This window comes from Panthera leo, chromosome D2 (assembly GCF_018350215.1).
Source record: "Panthera leo isolate Ple1 chromosome D2, P.leo_Ple1_pat1.1, whole genome shotgun sequence".
Taxonomy (NCBI): Eukaryota; Metazoa; Chordata; class Mammalia; order Carnivora; family Felidae; genus Panthera; species Panthera leo.
In genome coordinates, this window is record NC_056689.1 from 34,188,254 (window position 1) to 34,207,509 (window position 19,256).

Genomic DNA, 19,256 nt, shown 5'->3' on the forward strand with positions numbered 1-19,256 from the left:
GAGAGAGAGAGGGGGAAACACAGAATCCAAAGCAGGCTCCAGGCTCCAAGCTGTCAGCACAGAACTGTGCTGTTCTGTCCATGAAGACAGAACTGTTTTCAAAGTGATACTTAGACATTGTTTGCCCTTTCCATTCTCATTTTCTCACTAATGTAAGTATTTTTCCAGAGGTTCCATGATATGTGATATTGATCAAATGCATAAGAGAATCTAGCTATCTTCTATTAAGCCAGACATTAATTATAAAACAATATTACTCTTCTCACTCAATTTTTAAAATTTGGAAATAGTTATTTTTCATAACATGTTATGTATGTTAACATTTAATGGTTCTGTTTAAAAAAATTAATAAACATTTAGAAATTTTGTTTTAATTTTAATATGGTCACCAGGGATAGATATAAAAGCTCTTTGAAGTACTCAATACTTTTTTTAAGTATAAAGAGGTCCTGAGATCAAAGCATATGAGATCTTCTGATCCTAATTCTTTATCTTCATTTTACCAGTGAGGGTACTCTGAGACTCAGAGGGGGTTAAATGGTTTAATCATGTATATTCAACCATTTTTGGCTTAGCTGATAACTTCCATCACTGACTTCTGACTCCTTTGAATTAACTGTTTCACGATTTAGATATTTCCAACCTTGCACCAACTCTGAGCTCCTTCAACTATTTTTTTCGTGTGGTATTTTAACTAACTTTATTAAGTGCATGAGCAAGTTGGGAACATTCACCTGATTCTTCAGCTACAATAAAATGGTGTCTTTTTTTTTTTTAACGCATAAAATATCTAGTATAACTTTGCTATAAAGTGTGAACTTTCTAGCAGGAAAAGGGAATTGATACCTTGAAATAGTGTAGCCTTAGTGTCAAAAAAAAAAAATAAAGTTGAGGGCAAAGAGGTAGCCTCTCATATTTTAGAGACTCTTTTATTATCTTCTTTACTTCCCTCCTACCCTGGCCCCCCATCAACAATAAAACATTGGATACAAGCTTCCCTGGACATTATGGCAGTCCACTCATAGAAGAACAAAGTATTCTATCCTTAGGTTTCAAACAGTAAGAGGATAATAATTCTATATTGCTCTTTTGTTAGCGGTATATTATTTCCCATGTTGAAACTCATGATTGAGAGGATAGATTCTAAAACCATCCCCCCTTTTTTTAATTGTTGAAGGAATTTAAAATCATGTCATGAAAATGGATTGAAAACCATTGGTAGTTTTAACTTAGAAGAAAGAAAACCAGGATATATATGATAAGCCTCCTTCTTCATTTGAAGCACCTTCTTTATGTGCAAATGAGATTAGATCTATTGATTTATTTGTGAAACCTCAAGGATAGAACAACTAATGAGTGGATGGTATAGACTGAATCATTTTAGCTCAATAAAAGAAAACTTTCTAGTAGTAAAGAAATGCAAAAATTGAATAAACTTGTTTTGGAGGTAATGAATTCCCTTTCTCAGGAGGTGTTATAGACTGGATTACTTGGTAGGAATTACTTGGTTGTCACACGAATCAAGAAGGTATAGTTAATTGGATTAAATGACCTTTTAAGATTCTTTGTTTTTATATGCTTGGTATATTTGTTGAAAATAACTTTTAATTATAAGAATTTTATTTACTTTTTAAATAAGAGTTAATTTTAAAAGGACAATTGGTTTAGTAGATATATTCCACCCTTACATCAACTAGTCAATAGACCTGAAGACTTTATGGATCTGTGGTCTTGCCATGAGCATTAAAATTGATTTTCTTGAGTGTGTGTTTTATTTATTCCTTTCATTGCAAGCCATTTGAAGAGATGATTGATTGGTAGCAAAAATTTGGAAGAGGAAAGGATGATAAGCATTAGAAAGGAAAATAAAAGCCATTTTGAAGATGTACATTGATTTGATATTTTGGGGTTTATTTTCTAATTTGCTTATGATCATAAATATTTTCTGCCTCTTATTACCACTCTTTTCTGTTTCTTTTCCATATATTCCAAACTATCCATAACCAATATTTGTGTGAAATTGTCCTTAATTGTAGGTGGTTTTATAAGTAGTAGAGTCCGTTGTAATATAATCACTAAAATGACGACTGCATTAAAACATGTTGTATAACTTCCTAATTTAGCAGAGTATTTTGGGAGAAGAGGAGAAATGGGTCTACCCTAATGTTTCTAACTCTTTTTTTCTTGGGGTACTAGAGGGAAATACATACTCTTACTATTACTAGAAATAAATGGATAATCACAAAATATTTGGCTTTATTTTCATTTGGGAGTAGGTATTTGTATTTCTGTATATAAGCATGTATCTTTATATATCACATATATTTTTAATACTTCCAAAAAGAATTTGAGATCTTATAATGTGTTATTTTGTACACACACACACACACACACACATGTGCACACTGAGTTTTATTTGTTCATCAGAGAAGGCCTGGCATAGGATTTAAGTTAAATTAGCTATAGGGTTCAGGTATCAAGTGAGTGAGTAAAATGAGCCAGTTTGAAGCAATAGATATTGATTGATTGATACATTATAACCTCTTTTCAAAGGAAGATCCATGGCACTGTAGAATCTTGCCTTCAGTTATACAGTGTAAATAAGATTGCCCTATGTGATATTTAAATAGTTAAGAAATTATACCAGAACTGAAAGAAAGGGTTTCCTATATAATCTGCTGTCATTAGACAAATTAAGTGATTGTTCCATTCTGCAGGTATAGTAAGGTTGTGTTTAATTAATTAATTAATTTAATATTTATTCATCTTAACTATGTGTAAAGCTTGACTTTAGACATTGGATACAGAGCATCAGACAGTTTTCCTTCACTTATAGAGTTCACAGTCTAAGACAGATTTGAATATTAAATTTCTTATTCAGTAAGTATTTCTAGTAAAAAGCTTATAATATGGAGTCTAATGACTTAAGTTCTTATTCTGCTACTTTTTATTTATTCATTCAGTTAACATTAGTTATAAATGCTTATTATATATCCCAGAAATGTAGAGATTAGTAAGATATAACCTTGCCTTAAAAATTCATTCTCTTCAGGGGTGCCTGAGAAGCTCAGTTGGTTGAGTGTCCGACTTCGGCTTAGGTCATGATCTTGCAGTTTGTGGGTTTGAGCCCCACGTTGGGCTCTGTGCTGGAGAACTCAGAGCCTGGAGCCTGCTTCAGTGTCTCCCTCTCTATCTGCCCCTCCCTCGCTTGCTCTCTCTCTCTCTCTCTCTCTTTCAAAATAATAAACATTAAAAAAATTCATTCTCTTCAGGAGTATTAAACAGGCAATAACTAGCTATCATACAGTGTGATAGATAACTGCTATGATTAAATTATGTGTCAAATCCTATAAGAGAAGTAGATTCCTCTAGCTGTGCAGGATGCAAGAAGCTATCTCAAAGAGCTGATATTTGAGCTGGGACTTGAAGAATGAGTAGAAATTAGTTGGGAACAGAGGAATCAACATGAACAGAGGATTAGTTAATCTATGTTAATAGGTTCTGCATGAACCCACAGTATAGAGTGATCTGCATGAAAACACAGAAACATGAGTGAGTAGTGTATTTGGAGAATGATGAAGTATTGTTTAGTTTGGTTAAAACACTAGGTATGTTGTGGAAGGAGTGGAAAGAGAAAAAGCTACACATGTAGGTTGGGGCAGATTGTGAGAGGTCTTATATACTGGGCAAAGGTTTTAGGTTTATATATGAGAGGTATTTGGGACCTGTGGAAGGTTTTTAAGCAAGCAAACATGCTTAGTTTGCATTTTACAAAGACAGTTGATAGAAAATAGGATGAGGTAGAAATTGAGGCTGGAGGTGCGTATACTAATTTGAAAACTGTTCGTAATAGAAATGAGTAAGATAATGAGGATCTGTTATAGGGAGGTAGTAGTGACTTTAGAACAACACAGGGGATGGATTCAAAATATAGTTCAGAGGTTTGAGTTGATGGGATTTAGTGACTGATGAATGAAGAGAGAGGGCATCCAGGAAGATTTTAAAATTTTGTCTTTGACATCTGTATAGATAAATAGTGATGCTATTATCTTTGAAAGTAAAAGCAATATGATTTGGAAGAATTTATGAATTTGGTTTTGTAACGTTGAGTTTGGAGGAATAAATCTAAAGGAATGTTGGAGGTGCTTAAGTTGCAGGTGGAGGAAATGCCTCTCCAAGAGAAGAGAAGAATTAGGAGAGAGGTAGTAATTGTTAGGTATATCTCAGCCTGTTATTTATAGAATATGAGACATAGAATTATTTTCTGATTTGGAAATGAGCAATGTTTTAGTTATCTTAAATTCTAATTTTGTAGTGCAAAAATCACAACAATTATGTATATTATAGGCCAATAATATTAATTAAAATTTATTGAGTGCTTGCTATGAAGCTTAGCTAAAATGCTAAGCATTTTACATTCATCATCCTTTAATCTCATAGCAGTGTGACTTAAATATTACTATTATCTGGATTTTCAGAAGGGTATCTTGACCAACATTTTATAAGTGGCCGAATGGGTTTTCAAACAAATGTCAGTGTGACTTTACAGCCCAGGCTCTTAACCACTATGCTATTTGTATGTCTTGTAGAACATGAGAGCTGAAATGGATCTAAAGACATCTAGCCCTACCCTATAATTAAATATATGTCATAGCTGAAATCTGTAATTTTGGTTAAGATTAGCTATTCAGTTTACTTAATAAAAAGCTTACCCACCAACCATTCATTACTCCTGTTGTCCTTGTGGCAGATCCTTCTGTGTGTGTGTGTGTGTGTGTGTGTGTGTGTGTGTGTGTGTGTGTGGTGTGGGTAGGCTGACCCCTCTGCCATGTGAGTTGCCTTATCAGTCTGGGTCAATCTTGTTTGTCCCATTTTTTGTGATAGTTAGTTAAGAGATGAGCATGTGACTTCTGTCTGGCCAGTGAAACATGAGGGGAGGCTTGATGAGGAGCTTCTGGGAAAGGTCCTTAGCCTTGCATTTCTGGATGTTATCCATATAAGTGGGTGCTTAGAATTCTGAAAGCTACTTTGTAACCATATGAGGGCTAGTTGAGTGTAAAATCAAAACACTACATAGCAGAGTGAAAAGATGGAGAGAACCTGGATCCTTAGTGATATTTTTGAGCTGTTAAATTACCCAATTCTAAAGCCACCCTAAGTCTTATGTGAAATTGGAGGAAGTTTATTAGGCCACTTTAAATTGGATTTTTTTTTTTTTTCATATTTACCAATGAAAGGAACTGAACTATGGTCTAAAGTATCTACCCTTCACCTGAAGTACAAAAAAAGCCATGGTGGGGGCGCCTGGGTGGCTCAGCTGGTTAAGCATTCAGTTGTGGCTCAGGTCATGATCTCGCATTTTGTGTGTTTGAGCCCTGCGTTGGGCTCTGTGCTGACAGCTCAGAGCCTGGAGCCTGCTTTGGATTCTGTGTCTTCCATTCTCTCTCTGCCCCTCCCTTGCTCATGTGCGTGCGCTCTCAAAAATAAATAAAGATAAAAAAAAAAGCCATTGCAAGGCTTGCATTACTATTAAGGTAAGCTTGAAACTGGAACAGTTTTTGTGTCAATGTTCAGTTTTAGTGTCTACACCTAATTTTATTGGGGTAGAAGCTAGAAATGCTTGTGTTCTAGAAATTAGATGTTATATGTTAAAGTAGCAAAATGTCATTGAGGAAATAAGATTGATTATTTTGATAATAGATAAAAGGAATAGGAAACTGCTCTTCAAGTTAGGGTAGGAAATCGATACGGGTTTAATTTGTAGTCAGTTAACAAGTTTCAGGGTTTCTCTCATAGACCCTTCCAAGGCCCTGAGAGGATCCCAAGCAATGTGTTTACATAGCTATATTTTGGGGGGATAAAATTGTCAAAAGTTAGATATTTTAACCAGTTAAATTGTTATTTATTTTCACTTTGACTTACTAAGTGGTTAGAGGCATTTCTGGGATCTGGTTATGGGGAAGTATAGTATGGGATATGTTTAGATGGAGTACATGGGGGGCGCCTGGGTGGCGCAGTCGGTTAAGCATCCGACTTCAGCTCAGGTCACGATCTCGCAGTCCGTGAGTTCGAGCCCCGCGTCGGGCTCTGGGCTGATGGCTCAGAGCCTGGAGCCTGCTTCCGATTCTGTGTCTCCTTCTCTCTCTGCCCCTCCCCCCTTCATGCTCTGTCTCTCTCTGTCTCAAAAATAAATAAACGTCAAAAAAAAAAAATTTTAGATGGAGTACATGGTTTGCAGTTATTTCTGCATATTGTTAAGTTCTTACTAGCTGTTCTGGCATAGGTATGACTCCCAGTAATATTCTTACTGTCCACTGTGCTGATGGCTTTGTGATATATAGATGCAAGGGCAGAGGTCTTAAAGCAATCTAAACATGTTCCTTGAGTCTGGTAGGAGAAAGAGGAAGGGAAATATCGTTTAAATATATGGACTCAGAAGCTAGTCTGGAAATTTTTTCTAAATCTTAGAATTCATATATGAAAGAAACTTATTAGGAGTTTTCCTGAATCTGACAACAATCTTAACAGTGTTTATGACTTTATCAGTAATAACTTGTGAAACTGATAAAAACTTTTCTAAACTATCAAGAATAAAACCTGAATCAAACACACTAGCAGAAAGACTGAGTTACCTTTTTGTTTTCTTAATATTATAAAACTTTTATATGAAAAGGAAATCAAAAGTATGCAGTCAGAAATGTATGAAAATAAGAGCATATAGAGGTTGGTTAAATAATTGATAAAAATATGCCAATCTTGGGGTGCCTGGTTGGCTCAGTCAGTTAAGCATCTGACTCTTGATTTTGGCTCAGGTTGTGATGTCACAGTTCATGAGATCGAGCCTTGCATCAGACTCTGCGCTGACAGTGCAGAGTCTGCTTGGGATTTTTCTCTCTCCCTCTCTTTGCCTCTCTCTCTCTCTGTCTCAAAATAAATCACATAAACATTAAAAAATGCCAGTCTTTCTTGAATTTATGATGTTTGTGGTATTTTGTTACCTTTTAAAAATTTGTAATTTATATTTGCAAACTGAATCTAACAATACATTGAAAGAATTACCGCCACAATCAAGTGGGATTTATTCCTGGGCCGCAGGGGTGGTTCAATATCCAAAAATCAATGTGACTGATCACATTAATAAAAGAAAGGATAAGAGCCACATGATCCTCTCAATTAGATGTAGAAAAAGCATTTGACAAAATACAGCATGTTTTCTTGATAAAAATTCTTGGGAAAGTAGAGATAGAAGGAACATACCTCAAGATCATAGAGGCCATATATGAAAGACCCAGAGCTAATATCCTCAATGGGGAAAAACTGAGACCTTTCCCCCTAAGATCAGGAGCATGGCAAGGATGTCCACTCTCACCACTGTTGCTCAACGTAGTATTGGAAGTCCTAGCCTCAGCAGTCAGACAACAGAAAGGAATAGAAGGCATCCGAATTATCAAGGAAGAAGTCAAACTTTCACTCTTTGCAGGCAACATGATACTCTACGTGGAAAATGCAAAAGACTCCAACAAAAAACTACTAAAACTGATACATGAATTCAGCAAAGTCACAACATATATAATCAACATACAGAAATCAGTTGCATTTCTATACACCAATAATGAAGCAGCAGAGAAATCAAGGAATTGATCCCACTTACAATCATAGTGAAAACCATAAGATACCCAGGAATAAACCTAACCAAAGAGGTAAAAGATCTGTATGCTGAAAACTATAGAAAGCTTATGAAAGAAATGGAAGAAGACACAAAGAAATGGAAAAACATTCCATACTCATGGATTGGAAGAACAAATATTGTTAAAATGTCAATACTACCCAAAACAATCTACACATTCAATGCAATCCCTATCAAAATAACACCAGCATTCCTCACAGAACTAGAACAAACATTTCTAAAATTTGTATGGAACCAGAAAAAAACCCTGAGTAGCCAAGTAATGTTGAAAAAGAAAACCAAAACTGGAGGCATCACAATTCGGGACTTCTGGCTGTATTACAAAGCTGTAATGATCAAGACGGTATGGTACTGGCAGAAAAACAGGTACATAGATCAATAGAACAGATTAGAGAACCCAGAAATGGAACCACAAATATATGGCCAACTAATCTTCAACAAAGCAGGAAAGAATATCCAATGGAAAAAAGACAGTCTCTTCAGCACATGGTGTTGGGAAAACTGGACAGCGACATGCAGAAGAATGAACCTGGACCACTTTATTACACCATACACAAAAATAAACTCAAAATGGATGAGAGGCCTAAATGTAAGACAGGAAACCATCAAATCCTGGAGGAAAAAACAGGCAATAACCTCTTTGACCTCGGCTGCAGCAACTTCTTGACATGTCTCCAAAGGCAGAGGAAACAAAAGCAAGAATGAACTATTAGGACCTCATCAATATAAAAAGCTACTGCACAGCAAAGGAAACAGTCAACAAAACTAAAAGACAACCAACGGAATGGGAGAAGATGTTTGCAAATGACGTATCAGATAAAGGGTTAGTATCCAAAATCTATAAACTTATCAAACTCAGCAACCTAAAACAAATAATCCCGCAAAGAAATGGGCAGAAGATATGAACAGACATTTTTCCAAAGAAGACATCCAGGTGGCTAACAGACACAAGGAAAGATGCTCAACATCATTCATCATCTGGGAAATACAAATCAAAACCACAATGAGATACCACCTCACACCCATCAGAATGGCTAAAATTAACAACTCAGGCAACAATAGATGTTGGCGAGGATGCAGAGAAAGGGGAACCCTTTTGCACTGTTGTTGGGAATGCAAACTGGTGCAGCCACTCTGGAAAACAGTATGGAGGTTCCTCGAGAAATTAAAAATAGAACTATCCTATGACCCAGCAATTGCCCTACTAGGTATTTATCCAAAGAATACAAAAATGCTGATTCAGAGAGGCACATGTACTCCGGTGTTTATAGCAGTGCTATCAGCAATAGCCAAAGTATGGGAACAGCCCAAATGTCCATCAATTGATGAATGGATAAAGAAGATGTGGTATATATATATATACAATGGAATATTACTTGATGATCAAAATGACTTAAATCCTGTTTGCAACAAAATGGATGGAACTAGAGTGTATTATGCTAAGAGAAATAAATCCACAAAAGTTAAATATTGTATGATTTACTCATGTGGAATTTAAGAAACAAAACAGATGAACCTAGGGGAAGGGAAGGAAAAATAAAATAAAAACAGAGAGAGGCAAACCATAGGAGACTTTTAAATACAGAGAACAAATTGAGGGTTGCTGGTGGGTTGTTGGGTGAGAGGATGGGCTGAATGGGTGATGGGCATTAAAGAGGGCACTTGTTGGGATGAGCACTGAATGTTATATGTAAGTAGTGAATCACTAAATTCTACTCCTGAAACCTTTATTACACTATATGTTAACTAACTTGGATCTAAATAGAATAAAAAAAATTTAAATAGAAATTTGTAATTTAACGAGGCTTATTTTCATATTTTAAATACATATTTCACATCTAATTTGTGTCCTTTTCCTTAAAAAGAGTTCCCCAAGTTGTAGAAGTTACTGGTCCATAAAACCTGGATCCACTCTTCAAAGGAAACACAAGCTAAGATTTATTTTGTGGGGGGCACCTTGGTGGCTCAAAGTCGGTTAAGCATCTTACTCTTGATATTGGCTCAAGTCATGATCTCACAGTTTGTGAGATTGAGCCCTGCATAGAGTTTTGCACTGGTAGTGCAGAGCCTGCTTGGGATTCTCTCTCCCCTCTCTTTCTCTGCCCCTCCCCTGTTCATGCAACCTCTCTCTCTGTCTGTCTCTCTCTCTGTCTCAAAATAAGATTTGTTTTGTGTAAGTGTTGAAATAGGTACTTCAAGTGACAGTTAAGGGAGTCTCATGTTTTAGTATTATGATAGATAATAAAGGTAAAAATTTTGAAAGATTTGGGGTAGAATGGAATGTAGCTGTTTAAACATCTACAGTGGGTTAGAGTAATAATATCTTCCCTTAAGTTTTGTCAGATTTTTCTAGTACATGGTTATGGCAGCTTTGATGATATTTTCTTCATTAATGTTTTTCAGAAATTAGAATGGGGGAGATTTGATGAGGGGAAAGAAGGCCTTTACTGTGTGCCAGCTAATGAAAACAGACAGAATCACTCCCTGTTGTATAATAAAGAATTTGGTTTTTACCCTGGGTTCCTGGTACAGAGCAACTAAAACCCATGGAATATCCCAAGTGACAGAGTGTCTTTGCTATTTATGAGCTACTAGGATTGCTGTGCTATCACTGTCATTATTCTAATGAAGTGACTCATGGTGGGCCCCTAGCTCACTTCTGGAGGGGGGCTGATCAACCAGGAAGATCAAATCATGTGATTATTTGGAGGGTTTGGACTTAGAGCTAGCCCACCTCTGGGAAGGGGGTTTGGAGATTGAATTCATTCATGTGGCCAATGATCCAATCATTGTAATGACATCCCAGTAAAAACTCTGGACAGTGAAGCTCAGTGAAACTTCCTTCTTAATGAACAAAATACTTTGCAGAAATGTGTTGCGCTCTCATTCCATGAGGCGAGGGCATGGAAGGTCTGTGTTTGGGACTCTTCTAGACCTCGCCTTATTTGTCTCTTCATTTGGTTGTTCTTGAGTTGCATTAGTTACAATAAAACTGTAATTGTAAATACAATTGACCCATGAACAATATGAGGATTTAGGGGTGCCGATTGCCCATGCAATTTAAAATCCATATATAACTTTTGATTACCCCAAAACTTAACTACTAATAGCCAACTATTGTTGATTTACACATATTTTGTATGCTATACGTAATATATACTATATTCTTACAATAAAGTAAGCCAGAGAAAAGAAAATGCTGTTAAAACTATATGGAGGAGAAAATACAGTACTGTAAAAAATCTACTTGTAAGTGGACCTGCACAATTCAAACCTGTGTTTTCAAAGGTCAAACTGTATAGCACTTTCCTCAGTTATGTGAGTCATTCTAGTAAATTATTGAACCTGTGGGAGGGTAATAGAAAACTCCAAATTTGTATGTAGTCAGAAGTGTGGGTGGTCTGATGTGAGGGAAACATGCTGTGAACTGTGTCCATTAACTTGTGGGATCTGTGCTAACTCTGGGTGATTAGTACCAGAATTGAATTGCAGTACACTAGTTGAGGTTGAAAGAGAATACCTACAGGAAGACAGATTCTAAAATTAATTGCCAAAATACTGAATCCAATTTAGGACTTGGTAGTGTGTAGCACTAAACAAAATACATGGAAAAATTTCATATGAAGATGTTCAACTTCATTCATAGAAGGTAGAACATTTTAATTTTTGGCCTCTACTGTGTTCCAGTGTTTCATTGTCATGTTAATTCACTTGTTGTATCAATTAGGATTGAATTTGCATATGAGAAAGTCCAAAATTACAGCAACAGAAGCAAGATAGAATTTAATTTTTCTTTCATGTAATAGAAGTCTAAGTTGGTAGCCCAGGTTGGCTTGACAGCTTTACAGTCAACAGGAACTGAAGCCATATCTTTACTATGCTGGCTTCCATTTTTAGGGTCCTCTTATAGTGACTATTACTTTAAGACATGTTAGGTCTTATACTAGGTCTTGTCCTTAGTCTATAAAACAGACCCAGTCCCCAACCTCATGGAGTTTTTAATGTGTGAAGAAGCATCCTGTAAAACAATGTGTAGTAGGCTTCAAATAGTAGCTTCTCCTTGGGAAGGATAGAGGTGATTTCCGAATAGGATAGATTAGTAGCAAAAATAACAATTATGATGATATAATCAGAAAACTGTGAGTGAATCTGTTAACCTTAAAAATAAAACTGCCAGTTATTTTATCAGCAAAAGTGGGTTTGTTTGGGAATAGTAGAGAATTGCAATTAGGGACAAGCAAGCTGTGGCAAAACCATAGACAAGTCCAGCAAATAAAGAAAGTTATGCTCTTTTATAGGGGAAAGTGGAAATTAGGAAGACTTTTATAAACAAAAAATCCATTGGAGTAAACTGGGAGTTCGAGTACAGTGACTTTCATTGGGTGAGTTGTGACAGTCTCTCATTGGCTAGGCTGTTGCCTGGGGACGAGGAGAACCTTTCTTCCTCCTGCTGAGTTAGTAAAGCAGTAGCTAAAATAGTATGGATTTGCAAGATTCATCTCTTCTGCTGGGTCTGCATTTGACCACCAGTGGTAGGGTGCTCCCCATCTGTACTCCTGGCTCCATTTTAATGAGGTTTCTCTTTGTGAATTTTTACAAAATAAGTGGTAAGATAATCATATAGTATGCTAAAGGAAATAATAAAAGAATCTGTATAAGATACAGAGGTAGGTGCGCCTGGGTGGCTTAGTTGGTTAAGTGTCTGGCTCTTGATTTCGGTTCAGGTTATGATCTCACAAGGTTTGTGGGTTTGAGCCCTGCATTGGGTTCCCACAAACCACGCCCCCCAACCACCCAACCGCACCACCCCTGCTCCACAACAGCTCAGAGCCTGCTTGGGATTTTCTCTCCCTCTCTCTCTGCCCCTTCCCTGATTGCACTCTCTCCCTCTCTCAAAATAGATAATAAAATAAACTTTTAAAAAACCTTAATGAAAAAAAGATACAGAGCTAGAGGTAATGATTAACTTCCAGTAGTATCAGTATTGAAAATTAACAGGATAGTCTTTCAAATGAGTTGAAAACCCCTATCTGGTTTCCCTCTGAGCCTCCTTTTTATTCACACTTTAGTTTTCTGGTTAGCCCCAGAATTTCTTGGTTGTGTCCTGCCTTCAGTGCTTACATAATTTTCTCTCTGGAAGTTTTTGCTCTCCACAAGAAGCTAACTTTGGTTTGCTTTGAAAATTCAAGATTCCTTAAAAGGTTATCTGAGAGCCTTCTTGATCTCCATCATGCTAATCTTTCCGTTGCTCACATTAGTACTTTTTGCACTTTACTGAAATTATTTTTGGTTTGCCATTTCCTTTAAATTGTATATTATTTGAAGATAGAAACTGTGTTTTAATTCTTTCAGCGCTACTGAAAATAAAATATTTACATGAAAAAATTTTTTTAGTGTAGTGTGCTTAACCGCATATGTGTTGTGGGATTGTTGAGTGTAATGGTCAAGAAAGAATTCTTGAGACATTTTATGGTGCAACTTAGTAAGTTTATTTAAGTAGCATGGGGTCAGGACCTGTGGGCAGAAAGGGCTGCACTTTTGCTGTATGAAGCTGGTGTTATATGCTTAGTGCTCAGGGGGGCTGGGGACATGCAAGGAGTATTAGATCATAAATGTTTTCTTTGAGTTTCTACTTGTAAAACTACTTTCACAAGATTTTTCTGGTGTTTATTATTCAGTTTGATATTAACTATTGGTGAGATATACAGGCAGTCATGAGACCCTTTCAGAATGTAGCAACCAGTGGGTGGTGCTGCCCTCCTGCCCCACAGCCACCTGCTGCTTGGCCACATCCGCGCCTGCACAGTGCTCAGAATGGCTGGCAAAGCACAGAGGCTAAGTGATGAGGAGAGGAACCAGCTGCTGCCAAACCTGAGAGCTCTAGGGTGGAACGAGCTGGAAGGCAGAGATGCTATCTTCAAGCAGTTCCATTTCAAAGACTTCATTTGGGCCTTTGGCTTCATGATGAAGGTGGCCCTGCAGGCTCAGAAACTAGACCACCATCCCGAATGGTTTAACATGTACAGTAAGGCCCACATCACCCTGAGCACCCGTGAATGTGCCGGCCTTTTAGAATGGGACATAAACCTGGCCAGCTTCATTGAACAATTAGCAGTGTCCATGACATAGGCCCTGCCCTTCTTCTTTGAAATCTTTGGGGGAAGTGGAGGGACTGATTTGGGAATCCAGGGAGGGAACTGGGGAGCCCTGAGATGTTCTACAGCCAGAATTGCCAAGTGGACTCCGCTGCCTCTGTTTAGGGGAGAGTCCTTGCTGAGGTAAGAGGAGATGCCAGCCTCACTGCTGACCACTCTTTATCCCCAGCGCTCTGGCACATGTATGCTAATCGAGTACTATCTTCCCCTTCTGTGGGACTTCCCAACAACAGTAATGGTCTTCTTGCCAGGCTGTGTCTTGCTCCTTTTCTAATTCATTTCCCAAGAAGCTGTGTCTAAGATGCACAGTCTTATCTTAGAAACCAGGACCCTAAAGTCAACCCCCTGGTATGTGACAGAAACACGTGTGCTTTTATGTCTCAAATAAAACTATTGTTTCAATTGGGGGAAAAAAAAAGAATGTAGCAACCAGTGCTTACTTGATCCTTATCTAAACCATGCAGGCCTTCTGGGTTAAAAGTGAATGTTTTTCTTTTCTGTTTCTATCACTATCACTCTTTGGGCCTAAATATATAAAAAACTGTAATTTTTAAATGTTTGGAAGCATTATTTTCCTTTAAAAATCTGGGGTTTGGGTCATTTGTTCCACTTAACTCTGTTATATAATTTTATAAATTTTATTTTATTTTTTAAGGGTCTTATTTTTAAGTAATTTCTATACCCAACATGGGGCTTGAACTCACAACCCCAAGATTCAGAGTTGCATGCTCTACTGACTGAGCCTGCCTGGCACAGCACCCCCACACGCCTTTTTTCTCTAAAATTTATTTTAAGTGCATTTGTACTGAACATGTACGTGAAAGTTTTGTTATATCTTTGAAAAATACTAATATAACTAATAAAGTTACTAATACAGGGGTGTCTGGGTGGCTCAGTTGGTTAAGCAAACGACTCTTGATCTCAGCTCAGACCTTGATCTCAGGGTTGTGAATTCAAGCTCCACATTGGGCTCCACCCTGGATGTGAAGCCTACTTAGAAAATGAATGAGTGAATGAATGAATAAGTGAATGAATGAATGAATGAATGAATAAATAATAAGATAACTAATATAAACTCTTAACAGCTTTTTTTCCTGGAGGCTGTAACTTCAGTAAACTCTTAGTCTATTTCCTATTTTTTAGTTACTATAAATTATAATTTCAAAATTATAAAATTCACCCTTTTTTGGTTCCATGTTCCTTTTTGGTTCATGGTCCTTATGAAAGACCAAAGTGATTTATAAATATATAGAAAGCAAAAGTTCCCCACATATGTTTTCCAACATTTTCTTTAAAGAGTATTTGATATAGACAAAAGAATATGTATCATGTTTTGAAGCATACCAATGAAACTAAACCTCATGAACCTATCACCCAATTGAAGAAATGTGATATTATTAATAGCTTCAAGACTCCTTTCATACTCTGCCTAGAGTCATTCTCCCAAATCCTCCACAGAAGTAACCATACTCTTGAATATAGGTTTGGTATTTTTTTTTAACATAATTCATTTTCTTTATAATTTAATTGTGATTATGTATTCCTGAACAGTATGTTTTTTAGTTTTGTTTTTAAACTGTATAAAATTAATACATTTTTGTATATATCTGTGATTTATCCTCGTTGATACATATAGCTATAGTTCATTGATTTTCATTATTCAATAACTAGTATTCCACTGCATGAATATGTATCATTTTATTTGTTTATTTTATTCATTTATTTTTTTAACATTTATTTTTGAGAGACAGAGCATGAGTGGGGGAGGGGCAGGAGCAGAGGGGGGACACAGAATCTGAAGCAGGCTCCAGGCTCTGAGCTGTCAGCAGAGCCCGACACAGGGCTCAAACTCACGGACCGTGAGATCATGACATGAGCCAAAGTTGGATGCTTAACCAACTGAGCCACCTAAGTGCCCCTATTTGTTTGTTTGTTTATAATTTATTTATTTTGAGAGAGAGAGAGAGAAAGGCAGACAGGGAGGGAGAAAGAGAACTCCAAGCAGGTCCCACACTGTCAGCGCAGAGCCCGATGTGCAGCTCATTCTCATTGAACTGAGAGATCGTGACCTGAGCTGAAATCAAGAGTTGGATGCTTAACCGACAGAGCCACCCAGCCCCCCTCATTTTATTTTTCCATTCACCTGTTGATGGACATTTATGTCATTTCCAGTTGTTTTGTGACTATGAACATTCTTATATTTGCCTCTTGTACATACGCAAGAATTTATTTAAGGTAGTAGTTATCAAAATACTGTCAACTGAAACTAACAGCAAGACTTCATTTACATTGAAGTGGGCATATAGACACACACACACATATACATACACATGCTCCTCTGATTGAAACATTTCAGGAAATAGTCCTTTTACTAAACATTATATAAATGTAAGAAAGTTAATAACAAATACAGTTCAACAATCTCTAAAATGAGCAATACAGACATGAATATTTAGAAATGTTTTGGAAATATTTATACAGTTTTGGAAATTTTTATGAAGTGTATTCTTGTCTACTCATAAATTCATTTTAGTTCACAGCATACAAGAATAATGCCGTATGTTTATTTGGTACACTGTTGAGCCTGTTGCTTTTCTGTTTTTCATTAATCACAGTTAAAATCCAGTTTATACTAGTAGGTTGTTGCCTATAGTAATATACTCTTTCTATTTAGCAATAGAAAGTTTTAAACCTTAAATAATTCATTATGTTTGGGCACCAAATTTAATATTATTATTAATTCATGGTCTAAAAACTGTATCTTTTATCCAAATATTTTTCTTTAATGTTTCACATTTCTCTTTCAGAAATTGTGAAATGTTTTGCAAAGGGAAGTTAGAAGTTACATATTGTATTTATCATTTAGTTCAAAACTATATTTATTAATAATGTTCTCTTCATTAAGCTTGGGAACATAGAGTTTTTAATTTTAAGTCTTACTGACTATAATGATGTTTTTTGGTATCCTTGGGTATCTCTGATGTATTAAAATAAATCATTATTGCCTGTAGTTTCACATTTATTTCTTTTAGAGTGTTTAAAATAATCAATTAAATATGCCTATTTTATCCCCCAATTTTTCAATATTTGCCAGTTGAGATTTTTATTCACTTGAATACAAAAGTATCCTATTCCTGCATTTCATACCATCTCTGCTTAGCATTCTTTTTCCTCAACAACCAATAAATGTACTTCAATATTGTATTATAAATGAGTATGGTTAGTTCCAGTGTCTGAACAAAATACTTTAGAAAGTCAGCTATTCAGTGAGCTTCCTTTCATTACATTAACAGTTTTTATTACATTTTACCCATGAGATCTGGTAGAATTTCTATGCTAAAGCTTTATTATATAAAACAATGATTCTAACCAACTTTAGTAATCTCCTAATTTTTAAGAATGATTCTGCTCTTTCCCAATCATATTTGCTGCTCTATAACTTATAATTCTTGTAAATTTTTAGTTGAATTTATATTGATCAGCAGTGTACTTCATAATTCTATAAATAAATGTAAGCCAGTTATATGAGAGGTTAAAATTTCTACAATCAGAAAATCTTATATTAAATGGTCTTCCCACATGTATCTGACATAAATTGTAAAGTTCCTATCAAGTTAGGTTATGAAATTTATACCAGGCTACAATGAGAAATAAATATTTTCTTGTTATTTCTGCAGTAGTACAGATTTTATGTAATAGTATATCACCAAAAGATACAGCTTTTAATTTATTAGTTCTTTTATTAAAACAAATGTGCTCTTAAAAAATACATTCTCTGCACAATGCTAAACACAAAAAAATGTTCAGTGGCTATGTGAGTCACTTTGTTTTGCCAGTGTGTTAGGCAACTAAATGGTGATAACAAGAATGACTAAGTATTAGGCTGATAACTTTGCCTTTTTTGTTTCTCTGAAAATATTTCAGGAATGTAGAGCATGCTGTTTTTCCAAGTGTCTTGTTACTTTTAAAGATTCTCATCTTTCATTTATAAGGTATCATTACAAATAATACTTGGTTTATAATTTTTATTAATGTTTTTGTGCAGCATTTTCATTATTTACGCTTTCAGATCCAGCAACTAAATTTGAGCATGCCTTCATATTTTTTACTTACTCATTTTGCTTCTAAAAGTAAAGTCATCTATTTTAATGTCAATTTGCTCTTGTTTAAGTAAAGTCTTTAATATGAACTTGAATGACATTCTTCTATAATATACTTCAAAAAAAGATTTTTAAGCTAAACATAGTTGATACTCTTGTGATCAGTGGATGATATTTGTTCCAAACATTTTTTTTTTTAATGTTTATTTATTTTTGAGACAGAGAGAGACAGAGCATGAACGGGGGAGGGTCAGAGACAGGGAGACACAGAATCCGAAACAGGCTCCAGGCTCTGAGCTGTCAGCACAGAGCCCGACGCGGGGCTCGAACTCACGGACCGTGAGATCATGACCTGAGCCGAAGTCAGACGCTTAACCGACCAAGCCACCCAGGCACCCCTGTTCTAAACATTTTCATAACTATAGTGAATTTTGTTAATATAAAATTACATTGTGAAGTCTTAACCCTCCTCGTACAGTGATGGTGAAGTGAACTGTCAAAAAATTAGATGAGACATCAGTGAGCAAAATATTGAACTGACCTATTTAAAAAAATTTTTTTTAATCTTTATTTTGAGAGAAAGAGAGAGAGACTCAGTGCGAGCAGGGGAGGGGCAGAAAGAGAGGGAGACACAGAATCCGAAGCAGGCTCCAGGTTCTGAGCTGTCCTCACAGAGCCTGACGCAGGGCTTGTACTCATGAAAGCAAATTCATGACATGAGCCGAAGTCAGATATTTAACCAGCTGAGCCACCCAGGCGCCCCTGAACTGACCTGTTTTTGTCTGATATTGATGACAGTGTCTCAGCTGACCCTTAATTAATGCCATCTCTAGAACCTCTACAGTTGGCATTCAGTAAATACTAGTTGAATAAAGTAAAGACTGGGGAACGATGAAGGAAAAATGAACTGAGTGTCACGCAGCTTTAGGTTAATTTTATCAGAATTGCCCCCAACAAACTGACTCTGTGTACTAAAAGGAACTCATTGAGCAAACTTATTTTCGTAATTATATCTTCATGAACTGATAGGACAGTTATTCTTCATCAAAGCAGGTTGCTTTCCTTTAAGATCATTCATTTGAGACTATGGGCTTTTAGGTATTTTTCTAGACATTTATTTGTTGATTAGCCAGTAAATGTCAGGTGCTGGGGATTCAGAGGTAAATACAATAGTGTCTGTTTTCAAGGAGTTCATAATCTAGTGTGTAGCCAATGAACAATCATAGTGGAGATGTGGAATCAGTGTTAGAGTACAGTACTGGGTGTTGGGATCAGACTCAGGTGAAGCTTCACTGTGGAGATGGCCTAAGCTTA

General features: G+C 36.2%; 2 protein-coding genes across 9 annotated transcripts in view; both read left to right on the forward strand.

Annotated features, from left to right (window-relative positions):
• The window catches only part of ADK (adenosine kinase), a 517,703-nt gene that overhangs the window by 89,373 nt on the left and 409,074 nt on the right, over positions 1-19,256 (forward strand). The window lies entirely within an intron of this gene.
• On the forward strand, positions 13,234-14,289 carry LOC122202695 (pterin-4-alpha-carbinolamine dehydratase-like). The gene has a single exon (XM_042909153.1). The coding sequence runs from the start codon at positions 13,502-13,504 to the stop codon at positions 13,814-13,816; it is 315 nt and encodes a 104-aa protein (XP_042765087.1). The 5' UTR covers positions 13,234-13,501; the 3' UTR covers positions 13,817-14,289.